The 23,610-nt window shown below is 57.8% G+C and overlaps 1 protein-coding gene and 2 long non-coding RNA genes across 9 annotated transcripts; 2 read left to right on the top strand and 1 right to left on the bottom strand.

Moving 5' to 3' along the window:
• Positions 1–6,475, top strand: LOC109283793 (uncharacterized). Its single transcript, XR_002091063.2, has 3 exons — positions 1–122; positions 1,616–1,774; positions 6,387–6,475. It is a non-coding gene; the product is annotated as an uncharacterized LOC109283793 (long non-coding RNA).
• On the bottom strand, positions 3,372–16,530 carry CATSPER4 (cation channel sperm associated 4). 7 transcript variants are annotated; one of them, XM_059729469.1, is made up of 13 exons: positions 16,440–16,530; positions 15,757–15,951; positions 12,558–14,402; positions 12,335–12,418; positions 11,825–11,968; positions 10,681–10,782; positions 9,080–9,177; positions 8,257–8,377; positions 7,480–7,613; positions 6,688–6,871; positions 6,349–6,563; positions 4,953–5,115; positions 3,372–4,221 (listed from the first exon to the last, which is right to left on the bottom strand). In XM_059729469.1, exons 3-13 carry the CDS (start codon positions 12,582–12,584, stop codon positions 4,117–4,119), a joined length of 1,377 nt encoding a protein of 458 aa, XP_059585452.1. In that variant the 5' UTR covers positions 12,585–14,402; positions 15,757–15,951; positions 16,440–16,530; the 3' UTR covers positions 3,372–4,116. The 7 variants fall into 7 exon arrangements, 5 of the variants coding, with proteins under 5 accessions (XP_059585452.1, XP_059585453.1, XP_019345807.1 ...); XM_059729470.1 differs by having other exon boundaries at positions 13,728–14,402; XM_019490262.2 differs by having other exon boundaries at positions 13,955–14,402.
• LOC132251109 (uncharacterized) lies at positions 15,482–21,824 on the top strand. Its single transcript, XR_009462905.1, has 2 exons — positions 15,482–15,741; positions 16,466–21,824. It is a non-coding gene; the product is annotated as an uncharacterized LOC132251109 (long non-coding RNA).
• The last annotated feature ends 1,786 nt before the right edge of the window (positions 21,825–23,610 follow it).

Below are 23,610 nucleotides of genomic sequence, written 5' to 3'. Positions count from 1 at the left end.
TTCCCGCGGAAAACGCCGCGCGCTGATTGGCCGCCCGCAGGGTTCGCTACAGAATGGTTACACTGCGTTCTGTTCTTAAAGGGGCCGCGTCGGTGCGCCTCGGAAGCTGGGTGGATGCAGGGGTACAATCCGGATTGCAAGGGGGTATTTGGGGGGGGGGGGAGATGTCCCCCCTTTGGGAAGGGAGAAGGTACAGCATCACCTGCCTTAGGGGTGCGGGGGGTGTTGCTCTGCACCCCATGTCACAGAACCATAGAAAATGGGGGTCACATCTCGTCCAACCCCCTGCTCCAAGCAGGACCAGCCCCAACTCCATCATCCCAGCCTAAGCTTTGTCCAGCTGGGTCTTAAAAACCTCCAAGGATGGAGATGCCTCCACCTCTCTAGCAATGTTTTGCAAGAATAGGCAAAGGGTCGCAAGAACATGTGAAAGAGGTGCAAACAAACTTTAAAAATGAAGAAAAACGGGGGAAACTGTGGCTTTTCCCTTGCAGGCTGTCAGTGTTCCCACCTGCAAGGGGCTGCTTGGAGCACACCTCCTGCCCCATACACCCACCCATTGCTGCATGCACTGGGGCTGGGGCCCAGAGGTGGAGGGCAGTGGGCTGGGATTGAGGGGTGCTGGGTTGGGACTGGCCATCGATGCTTGCAAATGGGTCCTGGTATAAAAGAGGTTGAGAACCACTGCTCTAGGTCCCATGTAGTCCAAGCAGAACCAGCCCCAACTACATCATCCCAGTCAAGGCTTTGTCTAGGGTGTCTTAAACACCTCCAGGGATGGAGAGTCCCCCACCTCCATGGGTAACCCGTTCCAGTGCTTCCCCACCCTCCTGGTGAGGAAGTTTTTTCCTAATATCCAACCTAACCCTCCCTTGCTGCAACTTGATTGCTGGAAGAATGTGACACACGAGTTGTTCAGGGAGGATTAACTTTTATTGGACCTGCTGACGGGCAGGGCAGCATCTCCTGACTGCCTAGGGCAGCAGCTGGGGCCAAAGAGCTTCACCTGCCAACCTGTGCTCCCTTCTGGGAAGACTAGCTCAGGGTGCCCAGCTCCACCCTAGGGCCCTTCCTAGGCACGTACCTGCTGTGAGGTTTGCACAGAGCTCGAGCTCTTGCTTCTCAAACCTTTCCATCCTGAGGCTCCTTTTCCTATAACATCCCTATCCAGTCTGCCCCCTTGTACAGCTCCTGCACCAAGGGAGCCCCCCATCCTCACCACGGCTTCTAGGTACCCCCATAGCATAGAGAATAACAGCCAGGGCTTCCCTCCTTTCTGGCCCCCTGGGTACCCAGCAAAACAAGAGCCCAAGACCCCTTTACTAGCCCAGAAGTGAGGCGCATTGGCTCAGGCAATTGGTCTCCTTGACCTATAAACTGGCCGTGTAGATGGAAATGGCCTAGGCTTTACTACTGTAAAATTCCCCCTCACCCCATGCGACGCAGGGCAGATCCCACCTTACTTGCTTCCTGGCTCATTGAATCTTAGTGAGGGAAGGGGCCTTTGGGAATGATTTCAGACGTTTCGATGGGATTTTAAAGGTGGTTTCAGCGTCGGGGAGACGCGTAGCCTTGGCAACATGTGTTTACCCGTCCTTTGTTCTTTGCTGTACAGTAGCACCAGGAGATTAAGCGAGCTGTCGAGCTGGAGAGGGGGCCGAGACAGGCTGGGAAAACTACCTGCCCCCAAAAGCTTGCAAAGACACCAGACAGAGCCTAGGACCGCATGGCAGGACATCTCTCTCCAAACTGATGATAAGCCCCTGACATGAAGGTATAGACTCACCTATTAGGTGACAGAGGTGCTTACATGCAAGCCCATTCCAGCCTGCTCAAAGTCCCTGAAAAGTGATGAGTATGTCTACTTTTTTAGGAAGGGGTGTATTTGGTAGCCGTGTTGGTCTGATTTTTGCATTTCTACTTTTTTAATACGCCATCACCTTTGCCTTACGGCCCAGTCACAAAGAGCAGGGAGGGGAAACAACTTGCTTGCCTTTTGCATTAGTGGTTTCTCGGGGTGCAACAAGACCACTTGTACCTGCCTGCGCCCACACCAGCGTCCAACGGGAGCAGGACCTGGCCTGAAACTACTGACTTGTACGAGCAAACTTACTATGCCAGCCAAGCCAGGGCTCCCTACCCAGACGGCAGCTCTGGAAAAGCAGTGGCCGAGGCCCCTTCTCATGTGAACATCACTGCTGCCCTCTCCTGGAAACGATTTCATCCAGAATGCAAAAAAAGTCAGCGCCTGGGTGAAATCATCTCTCCCACCGACTGGGGGAGAAGACATTGCAAATCCCGCTGTCTTCAGCTGTCCTAAATCCCCGAGACAAAGCAAGCCAGCTCCTGCCGACATCAGGAGATAGGAACGCCCGGCTGCTTTGAAATCAGGTTTCTGCTCCAGGGCTTGTTGCAAGACACCCAGGTTTAGACAGCGTGGTTGTACGCTGGTGTAGCCAGCAAAGCACCTCTTGAATTCAAAGAGAAGAGGTTTGTATTCTCCTTCCCAAGCCAGGCCATTTATCAGGCCTGATGCCTGGGGGGGTTCAATCAGCTCACATTTGCACAAGCAGTCAAGGTTCACCTCCAAGGAGACAACACAGCCCAGTTTTCACACCAGTCCCCTTATCTCACGTTTTGAATTGTAGACTCTGTGAGGACATGCTCTTACTTTGGGCATGTGCAGAGGGGTCCTGATTTCAATGGAGGCACCCAATAGCTGGAATAGCATCTCAACAGGGCTGTCTTTTGAGCTAGAAAGGATGGAGTCAAGTACTGGGCCCAGCAGCGAGGTCTGGGATTGCTCCTCCTCTGCTATCAGCTACCAGCACGTCCTGGGACAGGCAACAAAGTCAACCCCTGCATTTCAATGCAGGTTGACCCAGTACCCAGCAGCCCCAGCCAGGCAACAGGTCACCCCCTGCATTTCTATGTTGTCTAGGCAGGACATTTTTGCAAGTTCTTCCTGGGCACCAGGTCAATCCAGGTGGGTGGAGGGTGGAGAACGGTCATACCCTCCTTGCACGAGTGTTGCTCTGCCTGCCTGCCCCATGCTTGCTGCCCTCCCTGACCCCTAAGTCCTGTTTCTGGCCCTAGGTCAACCTGGGGGGAGGGGGTTGACCCCTGGCCCTCCTCCAAGCTCATTCAATCTCTGCAAAGCAGTCCAGTAGCTCATTTTGCTTCGTCTCACTGAGCAGAGCACCCCCAGGCTCCAGGCCCGTTGGTGTGAGCGGAGGAGTCTCAATACTTTATAGCATCTGTTGCAAGTGAGCCTCGTTTGTCCTATTCTCCCCACCCCACGCTGGGGCTCAGGTTTGGCTTTCGACTCCTACACCAAACCAGGTGAAATACAAACATCCAAGCCATCCAGGCACAGTCCCATGCTCTTTATTACCATTGCTATAAGATCAGTTCAATCATCAGTTCAATTAAGTGGGCTGCCCTATCCACCCCACTTAATTGCTGCAAGCTGTCCCAGTAAGAACTTGCAGCAATGCCATATTTCCCCCACCCCACCCCCTGTGAATCACTGTCATTTCACACAAGATACGTATTTCTTGACGAGTCTTACTCTCCAATACACCCTACCAGCACCTCACCTGACACTGTTCATTGTAAAGCATGCCTACATGATTGCTCTAGCTGTGCCTGCCCCCTGCTTTTATGCCTAGGAGGGCTCCGTTTCTACCTGCACACATGCAAGCTCTCCAGCAGCCAGACATATGGGAAAGAAGGGTGCGAGCTAGTGGCTGACTGCAAGGCATCCTCTGGAAAGGGGCACCTCTCTCCTCCCCCAAACAGAGCTTTGGAGGTGCAAGCCATGGGGAGCTCCCTCCACGAGACAGCCCACACCACATCAGAGCCACCCGAATGGGCCCGACAAGCGGGACAGAGCTAGCATCAGGCCCAGCCTCCTGCTTCTCCTGGGTCTGTCCCTGGGAAAGTCCGTATCTCCCTGTACCTACACCGTGCAGCTCAGCCCTGCTACCCACATCCACACTTCACTGTCCCAGGGGCAGCCATGCCACCTTGTCAGAGCCCATCCATCGTCCCGGGGAAGTCGGAGAATCCAGGAGAGATTCATGCGAGCAGCTCTGCAGCTCTTCTCCAGCCTGGCTATGGTACTGGTTGCGACTGATGACGTGCCTTCAGGAAGGCCTTCTTCACGGACCCTACGTGATGTCTTGATCCTACACCATGCTCCGAGTCAATCATCTTGGCCTAGGACAGGGATACAGGAGGAGGGTGAGGATCCGGACACCACTCGGCCTTTGCATGTGCAGTCCCTTCCCTGCCTCCAAAGGCTTTTACATCTCCTCCCCCTAGACATCGCTACTCCTGCTACCAGTTTGATGTGGGCAGTGCCAGGAAAGCACACAGTGACGGGCAGCAGGACACTGCTCCGGGGAGGAATGAACTTGCAAATTCAGCAACTGCCTCTGGAGCTGGCCTAGAGCCCAAACAGATGCTGCCTACACACGGGCATGCACTTTTTACAAGTCTTTCACGTCCCCACATGTAAAACAAGGATAGCTATGCCCACCTCGGCTGGGAGGCACTGGCAGTTCTTCTGTGGGAAGTGAGATCAAGGATCTAGATATTACTAATCAGCTCTGCACTGCTGGTCGCTGTCTACAGCTGGCTCAGCCCCATGCCACCCTGGAGAGCCTCCCCTAAGGAGATCCGTGGTCCCTGTGTCAGTGCCTAAGTGCATTACTCTAGTGTGCGATCCACATCTAAGGCTGGGGTAAATCAGTGTTGTTCCCTTGACTTCAGCTGTCTGCACCTAGGCTTCAGTGAAGCAATGCTGGTTTCCCCCAGGGGAGGGATTGGCCCATTGACTTAAATGGACCAATATCGACAGACACCAGCTCAAAGTGAACGCTTGGCCCCTTGTCTTCAGTGAACGAGGCCGCAGCCCAACATGGAAGGGTCTCCAGGCAGGACCATACCCTATCCAGAGTGATCAGCGTGGACAAGATATCCCCAGTCTGCCCAGAAACCAACTCGTTGCCAAGCAGATCATCCGAGAGGTTTGCATTCTGGATGTTTCGTAGCACCATCTCGTGCTCCTGCTCTTGGTTGAATCTGAGGGACCTCATTTCCTGGACTATTCTGGGGTGGGGGGCAAGACAGAAAGAAGCAGCGATGAGATTAAATCACCAAATCCATCCATCCATCCACCCCTAGATATTCTTCCAGAGCCCCAAAGCCATAAGCATTTGTCATCCAAGATTTTCATTCCCAAATCTCCTCTCTAGGGCTCCCACCACAAGAGGCCCTTGTCTTCTGCTCTCCCATCCCTTTCATCAGTAGGACGTGGAAGTTTAAGATCACTGCCTCACATTTTCTTTGCTCAGGAAACTGCCCATGACATTCCCCAAATTGCCTTTCTGGGACCCTAAAACAGTAGGTTCCAGACATTAAACCACTGCAGAGATGACCCCAAACCCAATGGAAGCCATGGAGAAGTCTTTCCATTGGGATTTGGATCCGGTAGTCTCATGCCAAACTCTATCCCCCAGGCTAGAGGCTGAGGCATCACCTCTTTCATATCATTGCCCCCCAAGAGCTGTCATCTAAGTAGTTGTGCTCCAGGGGCACCAGACCTACAAGCCTTCCCCATCAAGCATCAGCAGAGGTTATCTCGTTCAGTTCTGTTCACTCAACTTCTTCTCGCCCCCAGCTATGCCTGCTCTAAACAACATGCAACCAGCCCAGTCTTCGCATATAGGCAGATGACCGAGTTGCTGAGGGATAAAAGCAGGGGAGGCATTATGGCAGTGGTCCTTTGTGCCCACGGTATGCGAGAACTGAACCACAGGAGTTCGGCCCTCAGTGAAAGAGGGCAGCGGGCGGTTACCAATGATGACGGCAAAACCCCACCTCGTTTTACCTTGGAGGAAACTGTTCACCACGAGTCTTTAACCATCCCTGAATATCCCCCCCCTCCCCCCCCCCCGCTGCAGTTTTCCCTTCCAGGGCCAAGGTCATGAGCCTCACCCATTATCAATCAACCCTCTTCATTGTGTTTCAAAGTCAAGATCATCCATCAACAAATTCTTCTTCTGCTACTGAGCCCAAGATGTGGTACTTCCACGGGTGTCATTAATACCCAAGGGCACATCAAATGGAGATGCAGAAATCTCACCCGACAAGTCAAAAGATCATGGGCTCAAACCCTCCACAGCCTCCAGGCAAAATCTCTCTCTCGGGTGGGGATGTGCCTACACGTAGTTGAGGGCTCATCTTGCTTTGGTGAACAGCTGTGCCGCTCCCACCCATCCCAAGGACTACGGGCCTCCCAAAGCCAGCCGAGGGGAGGGTGGAGGGGGTGGATGGACCTACGCATCCAGCTCATCCCGGATCTCTTTGTACTGTTTCAGGTTCTCCTGGATGGCTTCGAGGACAAGGGAGAAATCATCACAGGTGGCTTCGGTCAGGTTAGCCAAGTTGCCATGGGTCCACGGCTCCTGGTTCTGCATCACGACAGGATCCTTCACGGCCACTCTCATATGCACTAGGTTCACATCTGGGGACACGTTGTCGTCCCCTCCATTTGCCTGCAGGGTTAGCAAAGCACTGCTCTTCAGCAGCTCGTTGTCTCAAGGGAGCCGTCGTTTTGACCCCCGCTCCGTGGGCTCGGCTGCTTGGAGGACTTAGCCCCCGCTGGAGCCCAGCACCCACCTCCAAGCTCGAGTCCATGGCCAGGTTGAGGCCTCTGGCTTTCTTCTTGGTGTAGGCCTCCAGCATCTGCTCCAGGTTCGAAGACACAACAGCCACCAGCAGGTTGGTGCAGATGAAGGCTCCACCCGTGAGGAAGATGAAGAAGTAGACGGTGCCCCCAACTTTCAAGGTCAGCCCTGCGCTCCTGCGGGCATAGGAGGGAGCAGGTCACCAGGGTCCCTGACAGCACCGTCCACCGCAGCATCCACAGAGGGACCCACGGGGGCAGATCTCCCTGCCTCACACCCAAGGAGGAGGAAAGGCAGTCATCCCACCCACATCCTAAATACAGGGCACAGCTCCCATGCCCCTCGGACCACCGAGCTGGAAGGAAAAGCAGCTCTGTCCCCACCGAACTGGGGTTGGACCTTCCACCCATGGGCAAGCAAGTCATTCTCGTCCCCATCCTCTGGACCCTAGCACTCAGGACCCTCTCCGTTTGACTTGGAGTGCCGCGATCTAACTGCACCGACTTCCCAGGACTCGCGGGGAGTCAGCAGATATGACGCTGCCCACTGCAGGATCCGAACCCCAGGCCCTCAGCTAAGAAGGCCCAAGCTCCAGGAGTGCTACTGGGGCCCTTGACCCCCTCAGGGGGAGCGACCCCAGGCCCACACACACCTAGCAGGGGTTACCTTTGCTGTGGTGTCACTTGCTGGTGTACGCGTGTGCGCAACATGCACAGCCATTTGCACGTGAGTGCCGCTGTCTGTTCCAGGGATCAGGGGGCAAAAAGGGGGCAGGTCCACTCACTTGAAGTCCTCATAGATGTTCATCCACCCGTCCTGCGTGAGGCAGATGAAGAGGGAGTACAAGGCCTTCCCCAGGTTCCCGAAGTGCTCTGGGACCAGGTTGCCAAACAGCATCACCCCAAACACCGAGAAAACCTGCAGAGAGACAGCCCCAGCCATAAGCCCGCCCCAGCCTGTGACACCCCTCCTCTCCCAACATCCCAGAAGAGGAGGGCTCAAGAGACAGGCAAGATGCTCTCCAAGCCAGGCATCATCTTAAACTCTGGGGCATCCCCCACCCACGGAGACCCTCCTCCAATGCCCAGATGAGCCCACAGGCAACCCTACGTGGTCCCTGCAGAGACCACCCCCCAGGCTCAGATGAAGGCTCTGTGATGCCATTTCCAACTGGGATAGCTTCACCTCTGCTTGAGCCTCTTGGCCTCGCAGGGAGGCCCCAGGCCTCACAGCCAACAAAAGGGAAGGAGAAGCAGGGGAGGAAAGACATGGCACAACACATGGCTTGGGCCCAGCGCACTCAGGAACTGCTTGCAATGCAGCTGGGGCAGCGCAGAGCTTGCACAGGCTGCACCCCGACCTCGCAAGAAGCTATTTGGTCAATGCCTGTGCTGCGGTGCCTGATAGCAGCTCCCCGGGGCCAGCTCAGGGATGTCGTCAGCCGCGGCAGGAACACACGTGGAGAGTACAAGCGCCCATATAAGAGAGGAGGGGAAGAGCACAGGGACCATGAGAAAGGACAGAGGAGGGAGAAACTCAGCCACCCAGTGCGCTCACTCACCAGCATGATGACAAAGAGCAGGACCATGATGTTGAACATGTCTGGGATGGAGCGCAGGATCACTCGGATCATCCGGGCCAGGCCTTTGACCAGCGTGCAGACATGCACCAGCCTCACCACCCTGGGAGGGGCAGAGGGACGCATCACACAGACAGGGAGGGATGCACAGGCAGCCTGGGGGTGCTGGGTCCTGGATGACCCTGACGGACGCCTGGGCTCGCCGGTGAGAGGGGCTCCTTGATTTCTCCCCCCGGTCACCCTGACAACCACGGCGGGTTTAAAAGTGATGCTAAGAGCTTGGGGCAAGAAGCAGAGGAAAAGCCGGAGAAGCGAGCGAAGGGCTGGACAACACCTCCCAGCCAGAGGCTCAACTAACACCGCTCCCCTGCTTTCAAAGAACAAGGAGAGGAAAGGAGATTCAGGAACCTGCACAGGGAGAAGGCACCGGCGGGGTCTTTCACGTGCCCGGCAGCTGCAGCCGTCTAGATACAAGGCATGGATTCATAGCAGGGAGGACAATTTGCCATTGGGGCAAAAACACTGGGGGTTGGGGGGCTCTCTGGATGGTTTCATATCTAGACTCAGTGCTTTTCTGTAAAGGATGCCAGAGGCAAATGCAAGTTCTTGGATTCAGTACTGGGTTAACTGGGTGCAACCTAATAGTCTGAGCTGCTCAGGTTGGGTGGGAGGGTGGCTTCGAACTCAAAAAGCAGCTACAGATCCAGCCAGTGGCTCCGGTGGGATGAGGACCAAGCAATGGGATATGGGCCCAGCCCCGCGGAGGTTTGATAAAGGCCCAAAGATAAAGGAGCTCTTTCCCTACCGGAGAATTTTAAAGACCGTTTGGTCGTTCAGCAGAGGGATAGCCGGCCCCACGACGAGATACAGCACGATGAGGAAGTCAGCGATGTTCCAGCCATCCTGCAAGGAAATGAGCCCCGTTATGGAGCAGCACTCGACAGGCTTCAAACCTGGATCCGGTCCGGGAGCACGGTCAGGCGCCTAGCCCCGGACACCCTCGTCCGACGGGCCCTCCTGGTGCAGCCGTGATACAAATCATAACCACCATCGTGTGAGAGGTGTCTCAGTTGAGACCAATGACGGCCAGGGCCAAACCCCCGGCTGCACAGCTCTCCAGGGAAATCAGTGCAATGCCGGGTCTGACCCCAGCTGTGGATCCAGTCCAGGAACTGAAAAGTCAAAGGTGTTTTTTGGCCACTTTGCCCCGAGGCAGCAGACAGCACAGACCTGGTGTCAGCACGCCTAGGCTCTAGTCCCACCTCACCCACAGATGAGCTGTGTGAGATGGCATAAAGTTCCTCTTCCCTCTGGGCCTCAGTTTCCCCAGCGAGTGAGATGGGTTTAGTGATGCCGCCGTGCCTTGACGGAGTGCTCTGAGGTCTGTGGCTAAAGGTTTCCCAGCAGGCTCTCCCTCACGCAGTCATTGGCATCCAGGCGACATGGATGTAAACCCTGCTTAATTGTGGTGTTTGCACAGACGCGGTTGACTCTACGGTGCAGGGCAATCAGGCCCTGGCTAAATGAATCCCTAGCTTTGGATTAGCTCATTTTGAATCAAGTCAAGGCCTGCCCGTCACGGCCCAGCAAGACTGATGCATGCCTGTTTCTGCAACCGGCCCGGGAGCGATGGGGCTAGTAACAGCGGACTGCCTTTGATTCCCCAGCCCGAAGGGCAGGGGCCATTGCCAGCTGGATCAATGTGGGGGGCATCCTTTGGACCGAGTCAAAGTCTGCAGGGGACACAGCCCCTAGCACCTCAAAAAGCAGATTTTAGAAACTCCCCATCCCAGAAGCCCTTGGCAATGCCCAAGGATTTCATGAACAGTTCCCGTCTGTAGAGAACTGTGATCGCAGAAGAAAAATCACAGATCAGGGCTGGAAGGGACCTCAGGAGGGCACATCTAGTCCAACCCCTGCTCCAAGCAGGATCAGCGCCAACTCCATCACCCCAGCCAAGGCTTTGTCTACCTGGGCCTTCAAAACCTCCAAGGATGGAGATTGCACCACCTCGTTTGGTAACTTATTCCAATGCTTCACCACCCTCCTAGTGAGTGAGTTTTTTCCTAATATCCAACCTAAACCTCCCTAATGTTCACTCAGCATGAGTCATTTAACCCCTTAGATGGCAAAATTTGCACAGACTTCTAGCAAAGGGCCAGGCCCTCGCTCTGCTTTCATTCGATTGCAGAGCATCTAAAATACAAGTCATAAATTGTGCTTAGATGAGGCTGGACATCCAAGCCATGCAACCTCCCCTGCATGTAGGCCACGGGAAACAGGCTGAGATGGGGAAACAGAGTCACAGAGAGGATGAGGACAGGGTCCAGCAGGGTGGAAGCGATAAGCAGCAACAGCAATGAGCCCAGAGAATTTCAAACCTAGACCGCTGTGTCGAGTTCTCACCTTCCAGTACACCCAAAATCCTTTGTACCAGTTGAGCAGAACCTCGGTGATAAGGACAGTCAGGACAATGTTATCTATGGCAGAGAACAACCCAAAGTAGTTCTACAATAAAGAATAGAAGAAAAGAACTAGAAAGTCTCCCGAGGGGACACGGCTCGCGTCCTGCGATCGTCGGGTCTGCGTCCCCCTGGGACCTTAGCAGCAAATCTGTCCTGCCTCGCAGCATGGGGGGCGATGGCCTTATTCCGCTCTGGAGCATGCACAAGCCCTGCTGAGATGTGCTTGCACCCAATTCAAAATGCTTTGCTGACCCCAGGCTTAAAAGAGGAATAGAGGCAGAAAGGAAAGGCAGGAGGCTGAAGGGAGAAAAGAGAATAGGGAGCAAAAAGGTGCACTGGAGAAAGAGTGATTTGCTGTACTTTTCAGAAACAATGCCGAAGGGGAGACAAACCTGGGTGGGAATGGGTGAAGGAGAGCAGGTGAATCTGAATAGAAAAGAAACTGCAGGCAAACCAGCGGGGCGGTGCATTGCTCTATGAATAAAAAAATTAGGGTTTTTTTTTTTTGGAAGGTGCCCAAATGGCAAAAATGCGGTGACCAGGAAACAGCCACACGACCCCCTGGGTGCTACACAGCCACAGCCTCCCTGGTCAGACTACATATCCCATGATGCACCACCACCCCTCTGCTTGAGGGCAGGGCATCATGGGAGTAGGGCTTCTTTATGCCCTATACAACTGGAAGGTATTTAGCTGGGGGCTGTTGCATGCTCCAAGCTTTAGTATGCCCAGCCGCGAGGAACGGCACGTGGAAACTCCCCGGGCACCGTCCTCGCTGGGGCAGATCTTTCCCTCCATCACCCCAATGCAGCTGAAGCCCAGACGAGCCCATCCTCAGAGAGGCAGGGGGCGGAGGGGAGGTTTCTTACCTGCACAACTAAGGGCATGGACGAGCATGAGGCTCAAGGAGAGGAGGTGACTTAACGCCTGATGGGCGGAAAGGGGTACGCGTGTCCCCGCCGCCCCGTGGGAAGCGAGAGCTAAGCCAGGACAGTTTCCCTGAGGACCAGGGCTTTGCTTCCACTTGGCAAGGGGTGGAGAGGGCTCCGCGCTGCCTTCGCCCGCATCCGACCCAGCCGACGTACCTGCTGGATCTTGGGGTCGGTCTGGCTGGCGATGGTGAGGACGTTGCTCACGATGAGCCCGGCCAGCATCAGCTTGAAGGCCCAGTGGTTCAGGAATTGGCCCGTGCACACCTTGGAGACATACTCCTCCATGTCCCCGTCATCCTGGGGGGGAGACCCGAGAGCTGCAGCGGGGCCGGAGGGGAGCGGGGCAGGGCACCCCCCGACACACCCCAGCGGGCAGCCAGGATGCTCCGGCGTGAGCACCACCCTGCCCGCCAGCTGCTGCGGGTGCAGCGCAAAGGAGGCAGCGTGCTGCAGTGGTTACAGCAGAGTGCTCCACAGCACCAACTTGATAGAGAACCTCAGGCCTCCATGCCTCAGTCTGCCTGCCTGCAAAATGGGTGCAGACCCATCCCAAGAGTGCAGCTGGCTGGGAAACGGGGGCTTGTCAAAGCCACGTGCCACAGGGACCACCGAGGCGAGGGCTCCCCCCCAGAGCCTGTGGAGGTTCCCACGGGGTCGGCCTACCTGGGTGCGCATGATGTCTCGCCAGTTGATCATCATCTCTGCTTTCTTCACCTTCCTCCCCTTGGGCAGCTGGGAGTCCGGCTGCTGCGTGGGGGAGACACACGGTCACGCCAGCCCCGCACGCTTCCCCTGGCTCGGAGCCCACGCCTGCCGCCCTGCCCATCCCCTGGCCTGCACTCCTGGGGTAACCTCCTCCATTCCTCCGATGCCCCCCATCCCTCACCAGGGTGGTCCCCAGCCGGGTAGACATCTCCGCTCTGCTGCGGTGCCCCGGCTTCCTGGCGCCAGGCCGGCTGCCCGCATTGTGACATCACTGTTCTAACCCCAGAGAAGCCTCTTCCTCGCTCACGTCATCACTGTGCCGCTCGCCGTGAGGTCACCGCTCCCTGCCCCGGTCGGGGAGCAGCAGACAGGCCCAAGTCTGGGGTCACCCCACCGACAGACGGCCCTGTGCGCTCTCCGCGGGGCCTGCGGCACACACCAGCGGGGCCGGCACACGGGGGAAGGTGCAATAACCCCTCCTAGTGTTGTATCCAGCCCAGCCCTTGGGGTGGGCACGGCTGTACCCGCAGGAAGCCATCTTGCACCAGGTCAGCGCCCTGCATGCGCACCCCCAGCCCAGCATCAGGCTCTTTTATCCTGGGACTGAACTGGACTCCAAGCTGCAGAAGTCCAAGCACAGAGGAGCCTGGAGAGCCGCAGGCATGAGACCCACCCCGGGTGGTCAGGACCAGCCAGAAGTGTCCATGCTTCAGCGTGTATTTGTGCCAAGTGTGAACTTGCGGGTCTGATGCAGGCCACGCCAAGGACCCAACCCCAGGAAGGAGTGAAGCCCTGCTATCCCTATGCACAGGGGGGAAACTGAGGCATGGGGTGGCCACAGCCCAAGGTGCTTCAGCACTGCACACCCAGTGGAAAATTTTGAGCTTCTCTGCACAGCCAGCCCTAAGGGACCTGCCCAAGGCCACCCAGGAAGTCTGTGGCAGAGAAAGGCCTTGACCCCAGTGCTCTAACCACTGCGCCACCTGCCCTTCACACCACTTAGGCCTGCTGTCCCTCCCAAGGGGTCTTTCTTCCCCAGGGCCCTGCTCCCAGCAAGGAGCACGCGGGCTGTCAGTGCTGTAGTGGCTCCGCAGCCCAGCAGAGAGCAGCACGGATCAGCGATGCCTGCAGACCTGCACTCCCCTTCCCAGGGCTTCGCAGCCCCAGCCCTAGGGGAGCGGGCAGGCAGGGGACCGGGGAGGCTTCGAGCCCCCTCAGGACAGGGCCTCATCCTGACCACGCAGCGGGTGCAAAAGGAGAGATGGCCCACTAAACCCCCCTGCCTCTAGTGCGTTCCTAGCCCACCACGGCCGCATTGCTCCGGCACCACCACGGACTGGTCTTGTCCTACCTGATCTACTGGATGTAAAACACAGGCAGGAGATAAACCTCAGCGTGGGCTCATTTCATCCATCACAGCAGCACAAACAAGGGCTCCAAGCCAGCCCCCTGCCACAGGCAGGGACTGTCCTGTAGTCACAGCAGCAGCCTTGGACTCAGGAGAAACATGCCTCTGCCACTGATCCCCTGCATGCTCCTGGTCAAGTCACCTCACCTCCCCACACCTCCACTCCCTACCTGCCAAAAGGCTCTGCCAGCTGCCATGTCCTGTTTGGATATGAAACCTAGAGCGAGCGAGAGAGAGACCAAACTCCCAGCTTGGCTCCGAGTCTCCAAGATGCCACGGGGGGGCAGCATCGGAGCACACGAGGCTGCCCACCGCGTGAACCGGTCCCGCTGGGCAGAGAGGGGCCTGGTTCATCCAGTTTCCCACAGCAGGCTGGAGGGGGTGAAGCATTCCCAGTTGGCATGCAGCCTGATCCTGAGCAGCGAGGGTGCAGAGAGGGGCTGGGGCACACAGGGGACACTGGGTTCGACACGATCTTGCTGGATGCCCAGATGTCCGGGGCTGCCTCTGGAAATCAGTGCTGGAGACCGGCCCCTGCTCAACTCTGGAGGGTGTCGCTGGGATGCCTGGGCTCTGTGGGAAGCTGGCATCCTCGGACCCCCAGCTGCCTCCATTCACCTGCATTGGCACAGAGGAAGGAAGGGGCGAGGGGAGGTTCTTCTCCGATCCTTTTGGCCATGCCCGGGACCCTGACCCTAACCCTAACCCCTCAGCTGTGGCAGCAGCTACCCACGGGGGCTGGCTCCCCTGCCCAGTGCCCCGGGCCACAGGCTCCACGTCTCAGCCCCAAGCGGAGGTTTAGCAGACGCGGCTCGAACCCTGGTAAATACCAGCAGACCGTTGGCTCGAGGCGCGCGTGCCCCGGTGCAGCTGGGACTCTGCCCAGGCCTATAATTATAGCTAATTCCTCCCCTGCCGTGGCTGTGTTAACGAGACCCACAGCTGCATATTGAAGGGGCAATTAATTGTCGTGCCCATGTAACCGTGGTTACGGGATTGATACAGGCAGCAGCTCTGGGAGGGGGGGCTGTGTCTAGTGATGCTATAACGTCCCTCCGGGTGTGCGGGGGGCTGGGAGGAGACCCCAGGATCCCTGGGCTGGCAACAGGGGGAGAGGGCCCTGCTCAGACCTGGGTGCCAGGCTGCTGGGAGTCTCCAAAGCTGTGCCCCACGGATACCAGCTGGAGCCCTGCACCCAGCAAGAGTCCCTGGGGCAACAGACACAGCACCCACAGCCCAGCTGCATACTGCCCTTGGTGCTAGGCCCGGTCTGGGTCCAACCCAGAGCTGCCAGCCCCAGTACCTGCAGTCCCCACTGCCTGAAGCCCACACCCGCTGGGGTTACCGGGCTTCCAGCTTCTCTCCAGCGCTGGATCCCTGCTCACTGGGGCAGGGACCGGTGCTATCCTGCAGCAACATCCGGGGGTAGCAGCCGGGAGAGGCAGATGCTGGATGCTTGAGGCATGACATGCACCAAAGGGAGAGGGGGGGCGGTCCAGCAGTATTCGGGGGAGTAGCGGAGACAGCACTAGCGGGACTAGCACAGGCTGCCCCCACGTCTCATGGAGCACAGGGACAACCAGCATCTCCCTGGCACAGCTATTATGGAGGGTGGTAGCAGAGCTCAGTGGCTTGGGCAGGTGTAGTGGGGGTCAAGCCAGGTCCTAACCCCGACCCCTGTTGTCACACCGGGGTTGGCACCGGCTGCCCCAGGAGGCTTTCCCATCTCCAGCACTGCCCAAGGCCCCGGGGAATCTCGCACCAGCCACCCACGCAGTGCACCTGGCCGGTTGTGCAATGCCAGCCACGCTGGGCGGGGGGAGGAATTCCTTCCTGATCCCTGCAAGGATTCGCTTGCACGGCAATGCCTGGGAACCGCGCACCCGCCCCGAGCGACCAGGGCCAGGCCTCCAGGCTGCTCTCCGGGCAGGGGAGCAGGCTGCAAGGGGGATGCACGGTAAGGAGCACCCACCTCCACGGGGGGTTCAAGCTCTACGGATCTCAGCACCCGGCTGCTTCTGCCCCAGACAACGAGGGACGGGCCTGCATCACAGGATCAAGGGCAGGGCAAGAGGCTGCACGGGGCATCGGGAGGGAAGTCTCCCCCAGGCCAGGCTGGGATTGTGCTCAGCACCCTTGTAACCCTGCACCCATCTAGTCGCCGACCCTAGGGTAGACACGCTTGGGTTGGCACCCCTTGTTGGACTGAGTTTTGTAACTGAGCCACTGGCCTGAGATGCGGGGGGCAGGGGGTGTGCCCAGCCCTGCATCTCCACTGCTCTGTGCCTCGGTTTTTCTGTCTGTGAAGTGGGACTAAAGATCGTGACACCCTGGGGGAGGGCGTGAAACAACTAGAGCCGCTGCACAGGAAAGGAGCAAAGCCTCTGACAAAGAGCTTTGCGATGGGACCTGCAGCTTCTCCTGTGGGGCAGGGTCCACCTCCCCCTTCCCTCGCCACACCGTGCCTTGCGCGGCACCCTCTGCGCAGCCTAATCCCACGGAGGTGGATGTGATGATTATCAATAGCAATTATTAGCGGACCCCGAGTTGGAAGGTGGAGACGTAGAAACCTGCTGGCTGGTTCGCTTCGCTGACCCCAGACGGCGGGGAGGGTAACAGGGTTTCCTGCCATTTCCGTCACGTTAATGGAAATACCTGTTGCGTCCCTTGTTTCCTGCCAGGGCTCAGGAGAGCGGAGCGGTGACAATCCCCCATGGGCGAGCAGAAGCCAGACAAATGGTGAGGAAGCAGGGCAGGGTGCCAGGACTCCTGCGTTGCCTTCCCAGCTCCACGCCGCGGGGTCTTGGGAACATCACTTGGCTGCTCTGTGCCTCAGTATCTCCACCTGTGAAATGGGGCCAAGAATCAGGTCCGGGTGGCCCTGAGGCTCACCTCCCAGCCCCCCTGCAAAGCACTCAGGGGGAAAAAAATCACTGCCGCCAGCAAGTCTCCTCCCTTTCAGCCTGAGGCTTCAGATACTCCCAAACCCATGGTAGGCTTCCTACATGCAAGCCCCAAGCCCGGACGCCTTGGGGTTCAGATGCGCCTTAGTCTCGTTTCCAAAAGAGCAAGCTAGAGGGAGAGCCCAAAAGCAGTTCCCTATCACCATAAATTGTGTAGCCGAGATCCTCCCATTTGGAGGCATTTGCAGACTCTGGCAGGGGTCAGCCCAAAGTGCAAGGTTGGGCTTTCACCCCCGGAGTGCTGGTCTGCATCCCACCCATGCAGGGAAACCCCGCTCTGCATCACGCCTGGCTTCCCCTCTCTTCTTTCCCTTCAGAGGCAGGAGAGACGGCGTGCCTTCACTTCACCCGTTGCATGGGAGCAAGAAAGGAGGCACATCTTTCGCAGGCAATGGCTGCACAAGGCCTTCAATCAAGCCCAGGTGATTTGCTGGCACGGAGAGTCAGGCCTGCTGGGAAATGGGGGCAAGTCACTCCCTTGCCCTGTGCCTCAGTTTCCCCATCCAGCAAAACGACACACCTCCCTCCCCAGAGGATGACAGCAGGCAACGGATCACGGCAGAGAAGGTGGTGTGAGATCGCCATCCATACGCTCCAGAGACGGAGCACAAGGCCTCACGAGTCCCTAGTACAGTTATTTTCCCTGGAAAGGATTGTGAAACTTTGGGCTTCGGGGAATTGGCTTGACTGGCTGCATCTGTGACAGCCTGGAGGATAACAAAGCCCTCTCTGAACTCCAGAAGGGCAGCACGTCTGGAGCCGAGCACGCGCCGCGGCTCATGGGACGTTCAAAGCAGGGCTCAGGGCAGTGGCCCGGAGCAAGCCGGCGCTGGAGCCGGGAAGCAGGCGGGACCCACAACGTGCAGGGCTCCCGAGCAGAGCGAGTTACGCGGGCCTGAAGTCAGGCATCCGAGGGTGGCACCGAGCAGCTGCGTCCCAGCAGCCCACGACCGCTCGGGACAGGAAGGGATGAGGCATCCTGTATTCCCTTGAAAATGCCACAGGGAATATTACCGGCTGGAAGCAGGCCAGGGCACGCTGGAAGCCCGGCCGGAGGCTGGGGGGAGCAGGGAGTTTCCAGAGCGCGGGGGAAGCAAACCCCTGTCGCAAATCCAGACCCCAGACATTTGGGGAGGAAGACCTGGAAAGAAAGGGGGTTCGTTAACCCTTTCTCCTAGGAGTCAGCCACCCCATGCTGGGAAAAGTCCCAGCCCCCCAAAACAGATCCCGATACACGTGGGACCCCCAATGTGTCCCCCTCCAAGAGACTGGGTCTCCACCACCCACCTGCAGCCAGAGGACCAAAGACCTCACTAAGCTATGTCATGTTTGCAAAACTCCCAGCCCCCCAAAAGAGATCCCGATACACGTGGGACCCGGGCTGAACCCCCAGTGTGGACCCCTCTAGGAGCCTGGGTCTCTGCCGCCCACCTGCAGCCGGATCAAAGAGCTCACTGAGCTATTTCATGTTTGCAAGTCCTTTGGACTGGAGCAAGAGAGAGAGGGGATCTCTGGGAAACAGAAAAAGAGCAAGAACAAGATCCATTAGCGGCCCCCTCCCCCCGCAGAAAGGCCCAGAGCAGGAATCTGCCCCAGATTGGTTTCAAGGGTAATTGATGGCCCAGGGAGCAGGGCTGTAAAGTGTTAGGAGGAGGCTGCCTTCGCCCTGTCTCTGGCTTGTTTGCAGAGTGGACTTGGAAATGGAAAAGCAGCGAGGGGAGGGAGGGGGAAGGAGCCGGGACTGGAGCTCAGACAGCCTGGCGCCAGCAAACACCTGCAAACAGCTAACAGGAACACAATGGCAAACACAGGTGGGGGAGTGTTGTCATCTCAAACCTCTCCCCTCTGTTAATCACAGCTGATTGCATCAGTTTCCAGCCCTGCCAAGACCCGCCAGCAGCAGCAGGCGCAGGCCCTGCGCAGCCGGCTGGGGTTGTTCTCCGTGTCAGGATTTTGCTAATTTAAAGCAACTTTGCATTAAATATTTTTTTCCCCCTGCAACACAAAGGGGAGTTAAAAAACAGGTGGGGGAAGGCTTCAGAGTAAGAGTCTCCCGCCTGCCAGCCCCGCTTCGCTGTAAGAGCCAGCCCCCATCACCCGGGAGAGGGGGCAGGCCTAGGAGAGTGGGGAGCCCCAGAGCCGGAGCTGCCCCTGGGGTTTCTTTGCAAAGCGGGAGCTGCTCTGCACCAGTCGTGCCGCTTCCGAGGGAGAGGACAAGCATGGCCGGGGTGTCCCGTGGGGGCAGGCCCCCCGGCTTCGCACCACGAGCCCACGTCCCAGGGGCGCACGCGTGGCGGAGGATGCGGGGATTCCAGCCAGCGGCTTTCCCAGCGTCCCCGCCAGGGAGAAGCAACAGCATCACCGAGCAGAGGCCGTCACAGCGCTGCAACTGCCTGGAAAGAGTTCTCCCGATTCCGGGAAACGGCCTGGAACGGCTCGCATGGGGGAGGCGACCGCAGCCCCGGCCTTGCCCTGGAAGAGTTTTACAGGCCTGGATCACTCAGTTGCCTTCAGCTCTGTCCTTCCAAGGGCACGGCCTAGCGGGGTCCACAGGGGACAGTGTCCCCCATCCCCACCTTCCTGCCACCAGAAGAACGGGCTTTGATCAAGGTGCTAAAGACTCCCGTCGCTGTAGTGGGACCTGTGCGACGCAGCCTCGCATTCACCCCTCCGGCCGTCAGTCGCACAACACCTTGCAGTACAGGCCGGGGTGGTTGCTTTGCCTGTCCCAGCATTGCAGCCACCTCTGGGGTGCGTCAGGCAGCTGTTTCAGTTGCCCGGCACAACAGCTCGGGTTAGGAAGTGCAGGGGCCCATTGCATGCGCTTGCATACCCGAGCTGGGATTTGGTCCAGCTGCGGTGTCTATCGCCCCTGCTCTCGGTGCATGACGTGAAGTGGCTGTTCAGGGTGCAGGCCTCGTCTGAAGGACGGGCTCCTCCTGCCACCATGCTGAAGCCCTTGGCCCTGCAGTGCTTCAGAGGGAAGAGCACTGCCTGTGGTCCCCTTGTTCTGCACCCAAGCGGGGACCCAGCCCAGCTGAGCTGCGGTGATCAGACAAGCTCCCCGCTGGAGGGGGCACCCCCAGGATGGCCAGGGACAGTCATCCTACTCTTTTCCATTCAAAGGAAAGAAGTGGCACAGATGTTTCCCACCCCACCGTCTGCACGGAGGGAGCATCTGCAGGTATTTGTGCAGCGTGGGACATAGCTCCCAAGGCTAATAATGATCAACCCCCCTGGTCGAGACCTCATTTCTAAGCAGGGTTGAATTCCCAGGCCAAGCAGCACAGGGGCCTTTCATCCGGGCATCTCCAAGTGCTTAGCACGCATGCGGGAAGGGAGAGCTGATGTCACCCCAAGCCCCAAACTCCTTCTTGGTTGTCCCCCAGCAAGCAGAGAAGAGGCCTGGAGGTCCTTGGCCTTTTGGGGCTCTGCTTCAGAGAGGACTGGAGCTCTGCTGAGCGTCCGTGTGCATCTCCTTGCACTCCTTGCATCTGATGCCCGGCCTCGGTCCCCTTTGCTGAGAGACTCTTTTGCAGAGGAGGAAACTGAGGCACAGAGAGAAGTTGGGGTGTGGGAGCAACTAGTCCAAAGCCAGCAGCAAGGCTAGGAATACAACCCAGGTCTCATGACCCACCCAAAACTCATCCTTCACTGAACCATAGACAGTCTGGCAAAATGTAGCCCAAAAAGTCCGGCCTCCTGGCATCCCTCCGCTCCCCTCCCCACCCTACCCCTCCGCTGCTGCACCCCTGCAGAGGGAGGAGAAACGTCCCAGGTTTAGGGGTGGTCAAGCCCCCAGGGCCTTTCTGACCCGTCTCTTCCATGCTGGTCCCCTGGACGCTGCAGCCGCCAAGCCTGGCCGTGAGCACTGGGCCGGTAACAAGGCAGGGTCCCTGGCCTCGGCGTGGTTTGCAGCGTAACTAGAGGAGAGGGAATTTCAGCTGCTCATGAGTATGCATGAGGGCAGGGAGCGTCCTGTCCTGGCTGGGCCCAGGGTTACGGGTTAGCGAGCGGTTCCCGTCTCGCACCCAGATCTGGTTTCCTTCTGTGCGAAGTGCAGGAAAGAACAAGCCGTGCTCAGGCCGCGATGGGCAGATGCTGGGATACAGGCAAGGTGCGGAGGGCATCTGCACCGCCCAGCTCGGACCAGGACACACGAACACTGAATCACACCGAGCTCCTCTCACGAGGCTGGGGCTGCCCCATAGACGGTGCCGAAAGCAGCCCCAAGCTGCGCCTGACTTCGTCCCAGCACGTTCCAGGAGAAGATCAAAACTCTCCGGGCAGGCGGGCAGGGCTGGATTTCCAAAGGTGCCAGGCACCCTCCACCCCCCTTCACGTCAGCAATGCTCAGAGACTGCAGGGCCTTCATGAGGCATGTGGGAACGATGCTGTTGATGGGGAAACTGAGGCACAGAAAGGAGAAGCAACTAAATTGAGGTTGCACAGAGCACCGCAGAGCGAAAGATCTCAGCTCCTTCCTCCAGCTGTGCACCAGACATGGGAGCCAGGGCTCCTCGTCCCCCATGCTCCCCGCTCTGGTCCTTGCTGCTGATTAAACCCTACAACATCCCCCGGGGCCAGGAATCCCAGGCTGTGCCCTTGCCGTGCCCAGCCACGGGCCTGGGCTTGTAAGCAAGCGGCTCGTGCGGTTCTTACGACCTGCCCTGCATTGCCCGAGTGAGAAACTAGATGGACTGGTTAGGAAGGCGCCAACAGGAGTCGGCTGGATCCAGCCTCAGCACCGTTGCTAGGACACTGCCGGAGACTGATGGGGAGAAATTCATTTCAAATGATTGCTGTGGTCAGGACAGCTTGATCGCAGCTGCTTTGCCGCGTTGTCATTACATGCCAGACAGTAGCACTGCAAGGGCCTGGTGGAGATCAAAGTCCCGTTGTAGCGGGCACAGAGCGAGAGACAAGGCCCGCTGCGACCGGCTTCCAGCCGAGATCCCATGGGCTCCTCCAGCTCCGGGGCAGGACGGCTTGGGACAAGGCCCTGTCCCCCTTTTTGTCCAATTTATTTATTTATTTTGCAAAACTCTAGTTGGTCTAATTAAAGATATCACCTCTACCATGAGTTCTGCTTGCATGTTGTCCACAGCATCCAGCCCTGGGGAGGAAGGGGCTTCCCTGGCTATGCTTTGCCAAGCAGGCAGAAGAATGCCCCCCGTTTGCCGTCTGCCTCGCTGCAAAGCCATCAGGAGCCGCCTGTTTGCTCACATCCCAGTCCCAGCCGTGGACAGAAGTGAGCCCAGTCCTCTGTCTGTGTCTGTGTTCCCAGGGCCCCCACCATCATCATCCTTGAGGGCATGCAAGGGCCTGCACGAGGCTGTTTTTCTCACCATCGCTTCCCTCCAAAGGCACCAGAGCAGCAGGAGCCAGTAACTTGAATCAGACTGAAGATAAAAGGGACGGGTGTCAAAATAATAACCCTAGCGCCTTCCAGCCCAAGAGCTTCACAAACCAGGCCGAATTCCCCCTCCCAGTCCCCAGCATGCTGGGGTCAGGGCGACAGCCTGCATTTTGCAGAAGGGCGCAGGGAGATAAAGGAAAAAGCGCTTGCCCTGAGGTCAGACAGCGGGCTCGGTATCTGAGTATCTCAGTTCCGCCTGCCTGAAACCCGTGAGAGCTGGAAAGCAGACAGCTCTGGTAGTGGCCTAACTCCTAGCACCTGCTTGGAAAAATTTGCCCCGCATGACTCATCCAAGGTTACAGTCCAGGTTGGGGGCAGAGGCTGGCCTGCAATCCAGGATTCCCGTCATCAGCCACGAATGCTAACACAATAACCTAGCATGAGAAGCGCTGGGCTTCGAATACCTCCACTGTGACCTTGATGTCACCTTGACATCTGGCTCATACACACAGGGATCTGTGTCTAACCCCCTCCAGCTCCACCCACCATCCTTCCCCCACATAGCTCGAGCTGATAGCAAGGAAGGTGTGGGAGGGGAAGCCAGAAAGACAAGCGAGATGGAGCCTGTGGGATGAGGTACGTGTCTGTGCCAGCGCTGTCAGAAGAGCGTGTATCCTCCCATCTTCTTCCCCAAACCCAGGGGAAACCGGTTCATGCAGAACAAGGGGTTACCTTGGACCTACCGCCACGGGTCTCGCGTGACCCCTGAGCAGCAGGGTGGAAAAGGCACGTGGCAATTCAGGAGGAGGCAATCTTCCCCCTGGACCAGGTAGGCAGGGGGCTGTGGTATGGACAGGTTGGCCCTCCTGCAAATGGCTCAGGTCCTGGGCAGGGAAAGTGCCCTGAGGTGGTTTTGCTGGCCTGGCAGGGGAGGACATCCCATTCTTCTGGGCCTTGAGTGACTCCCTGTAGTGCCGGTCCCTTGCATTGGAGGCTGACTCCTGCCAGGGGCTACAAATGCTTCCCAACGGGAGGCTCTCCGCGGCGCGCACAACTCACGGCAATGGAGGATTGCTCTCAAGCTTTCCCTATAGCTTGCTCCTCTGGCCTTTTGGCTCAGGGCAAGTGAGACCAGAGCACATCTGGACTCCAAGGCCTCCAGGCTTGGGGCCTTCGTGTAGGATGCCTGCCATGGATTTGGGAGCATCTGATGTAATAGCTGGGCAGGAGGAGACTTACCCAGGATAGCACCATGCAGACTTGTGGACTTGGTCGAATTTGGAACCGGCGTGGCCCCAGACACAAAACTTAGAAAAGAAAATGGCCTTAACTCGAGACCTCTGTTCATTACAGATCACAGGAGACTTACCGCAGACTTGGGGAGGGGGGTATGTTTGGTGCCCAGACCCAGCTGAGTGTCGAGTGATTACTGAAGCCCTGGTTGGATTTCTCTCCTGGTCCTTGGCGAGTGTAATGCAGTAGCCGGTCCCCACTGGATTCCCCC

Source organism: Alligator mississippiensis, chromosome 6, assembly GCF_030867095.1.
Source record: "Alligator mississippiensis isolate rAllMis1 chromosome 6, rAllMis1, whole genome shotgun sequence".
NCBI lineage: Eukaryota > Metazoa > Chordata > Crocodylia > Alligatoridae > Alligator > Alligator mississippiensis.
Note: the sequence above shows the minus strand (reverse complement) of the source record. Positions and strands in the feature narration are given on the sequence as shown.

Excerpts from the sequence above, each read along its gene's own strand:
- CATSPER4 (XM_019490262.2), bottom strand. The coding sequence starts at position 14,074 with ATGCTGCCCCCCCGTGGCATCTTGGAGACTCGGAGCCAAGCTGGGAGT. Across the intron at positions 8,378-9,079 it reads ACGGTCTTTAAAATTCTCCG|GGTGGTGAGGCTGGTGCATG; the intron begins GTAGGGAAAGAG and ends TGCCCCTCCCAG. Across the intron at positions 4,222-4,952 it reads CGCTGATCACTCTGGATAGG|GCCAAGATGATTGACTCGGA; the intron begins GTATGGTCCTGC and ends TCCCTGTCCTAG.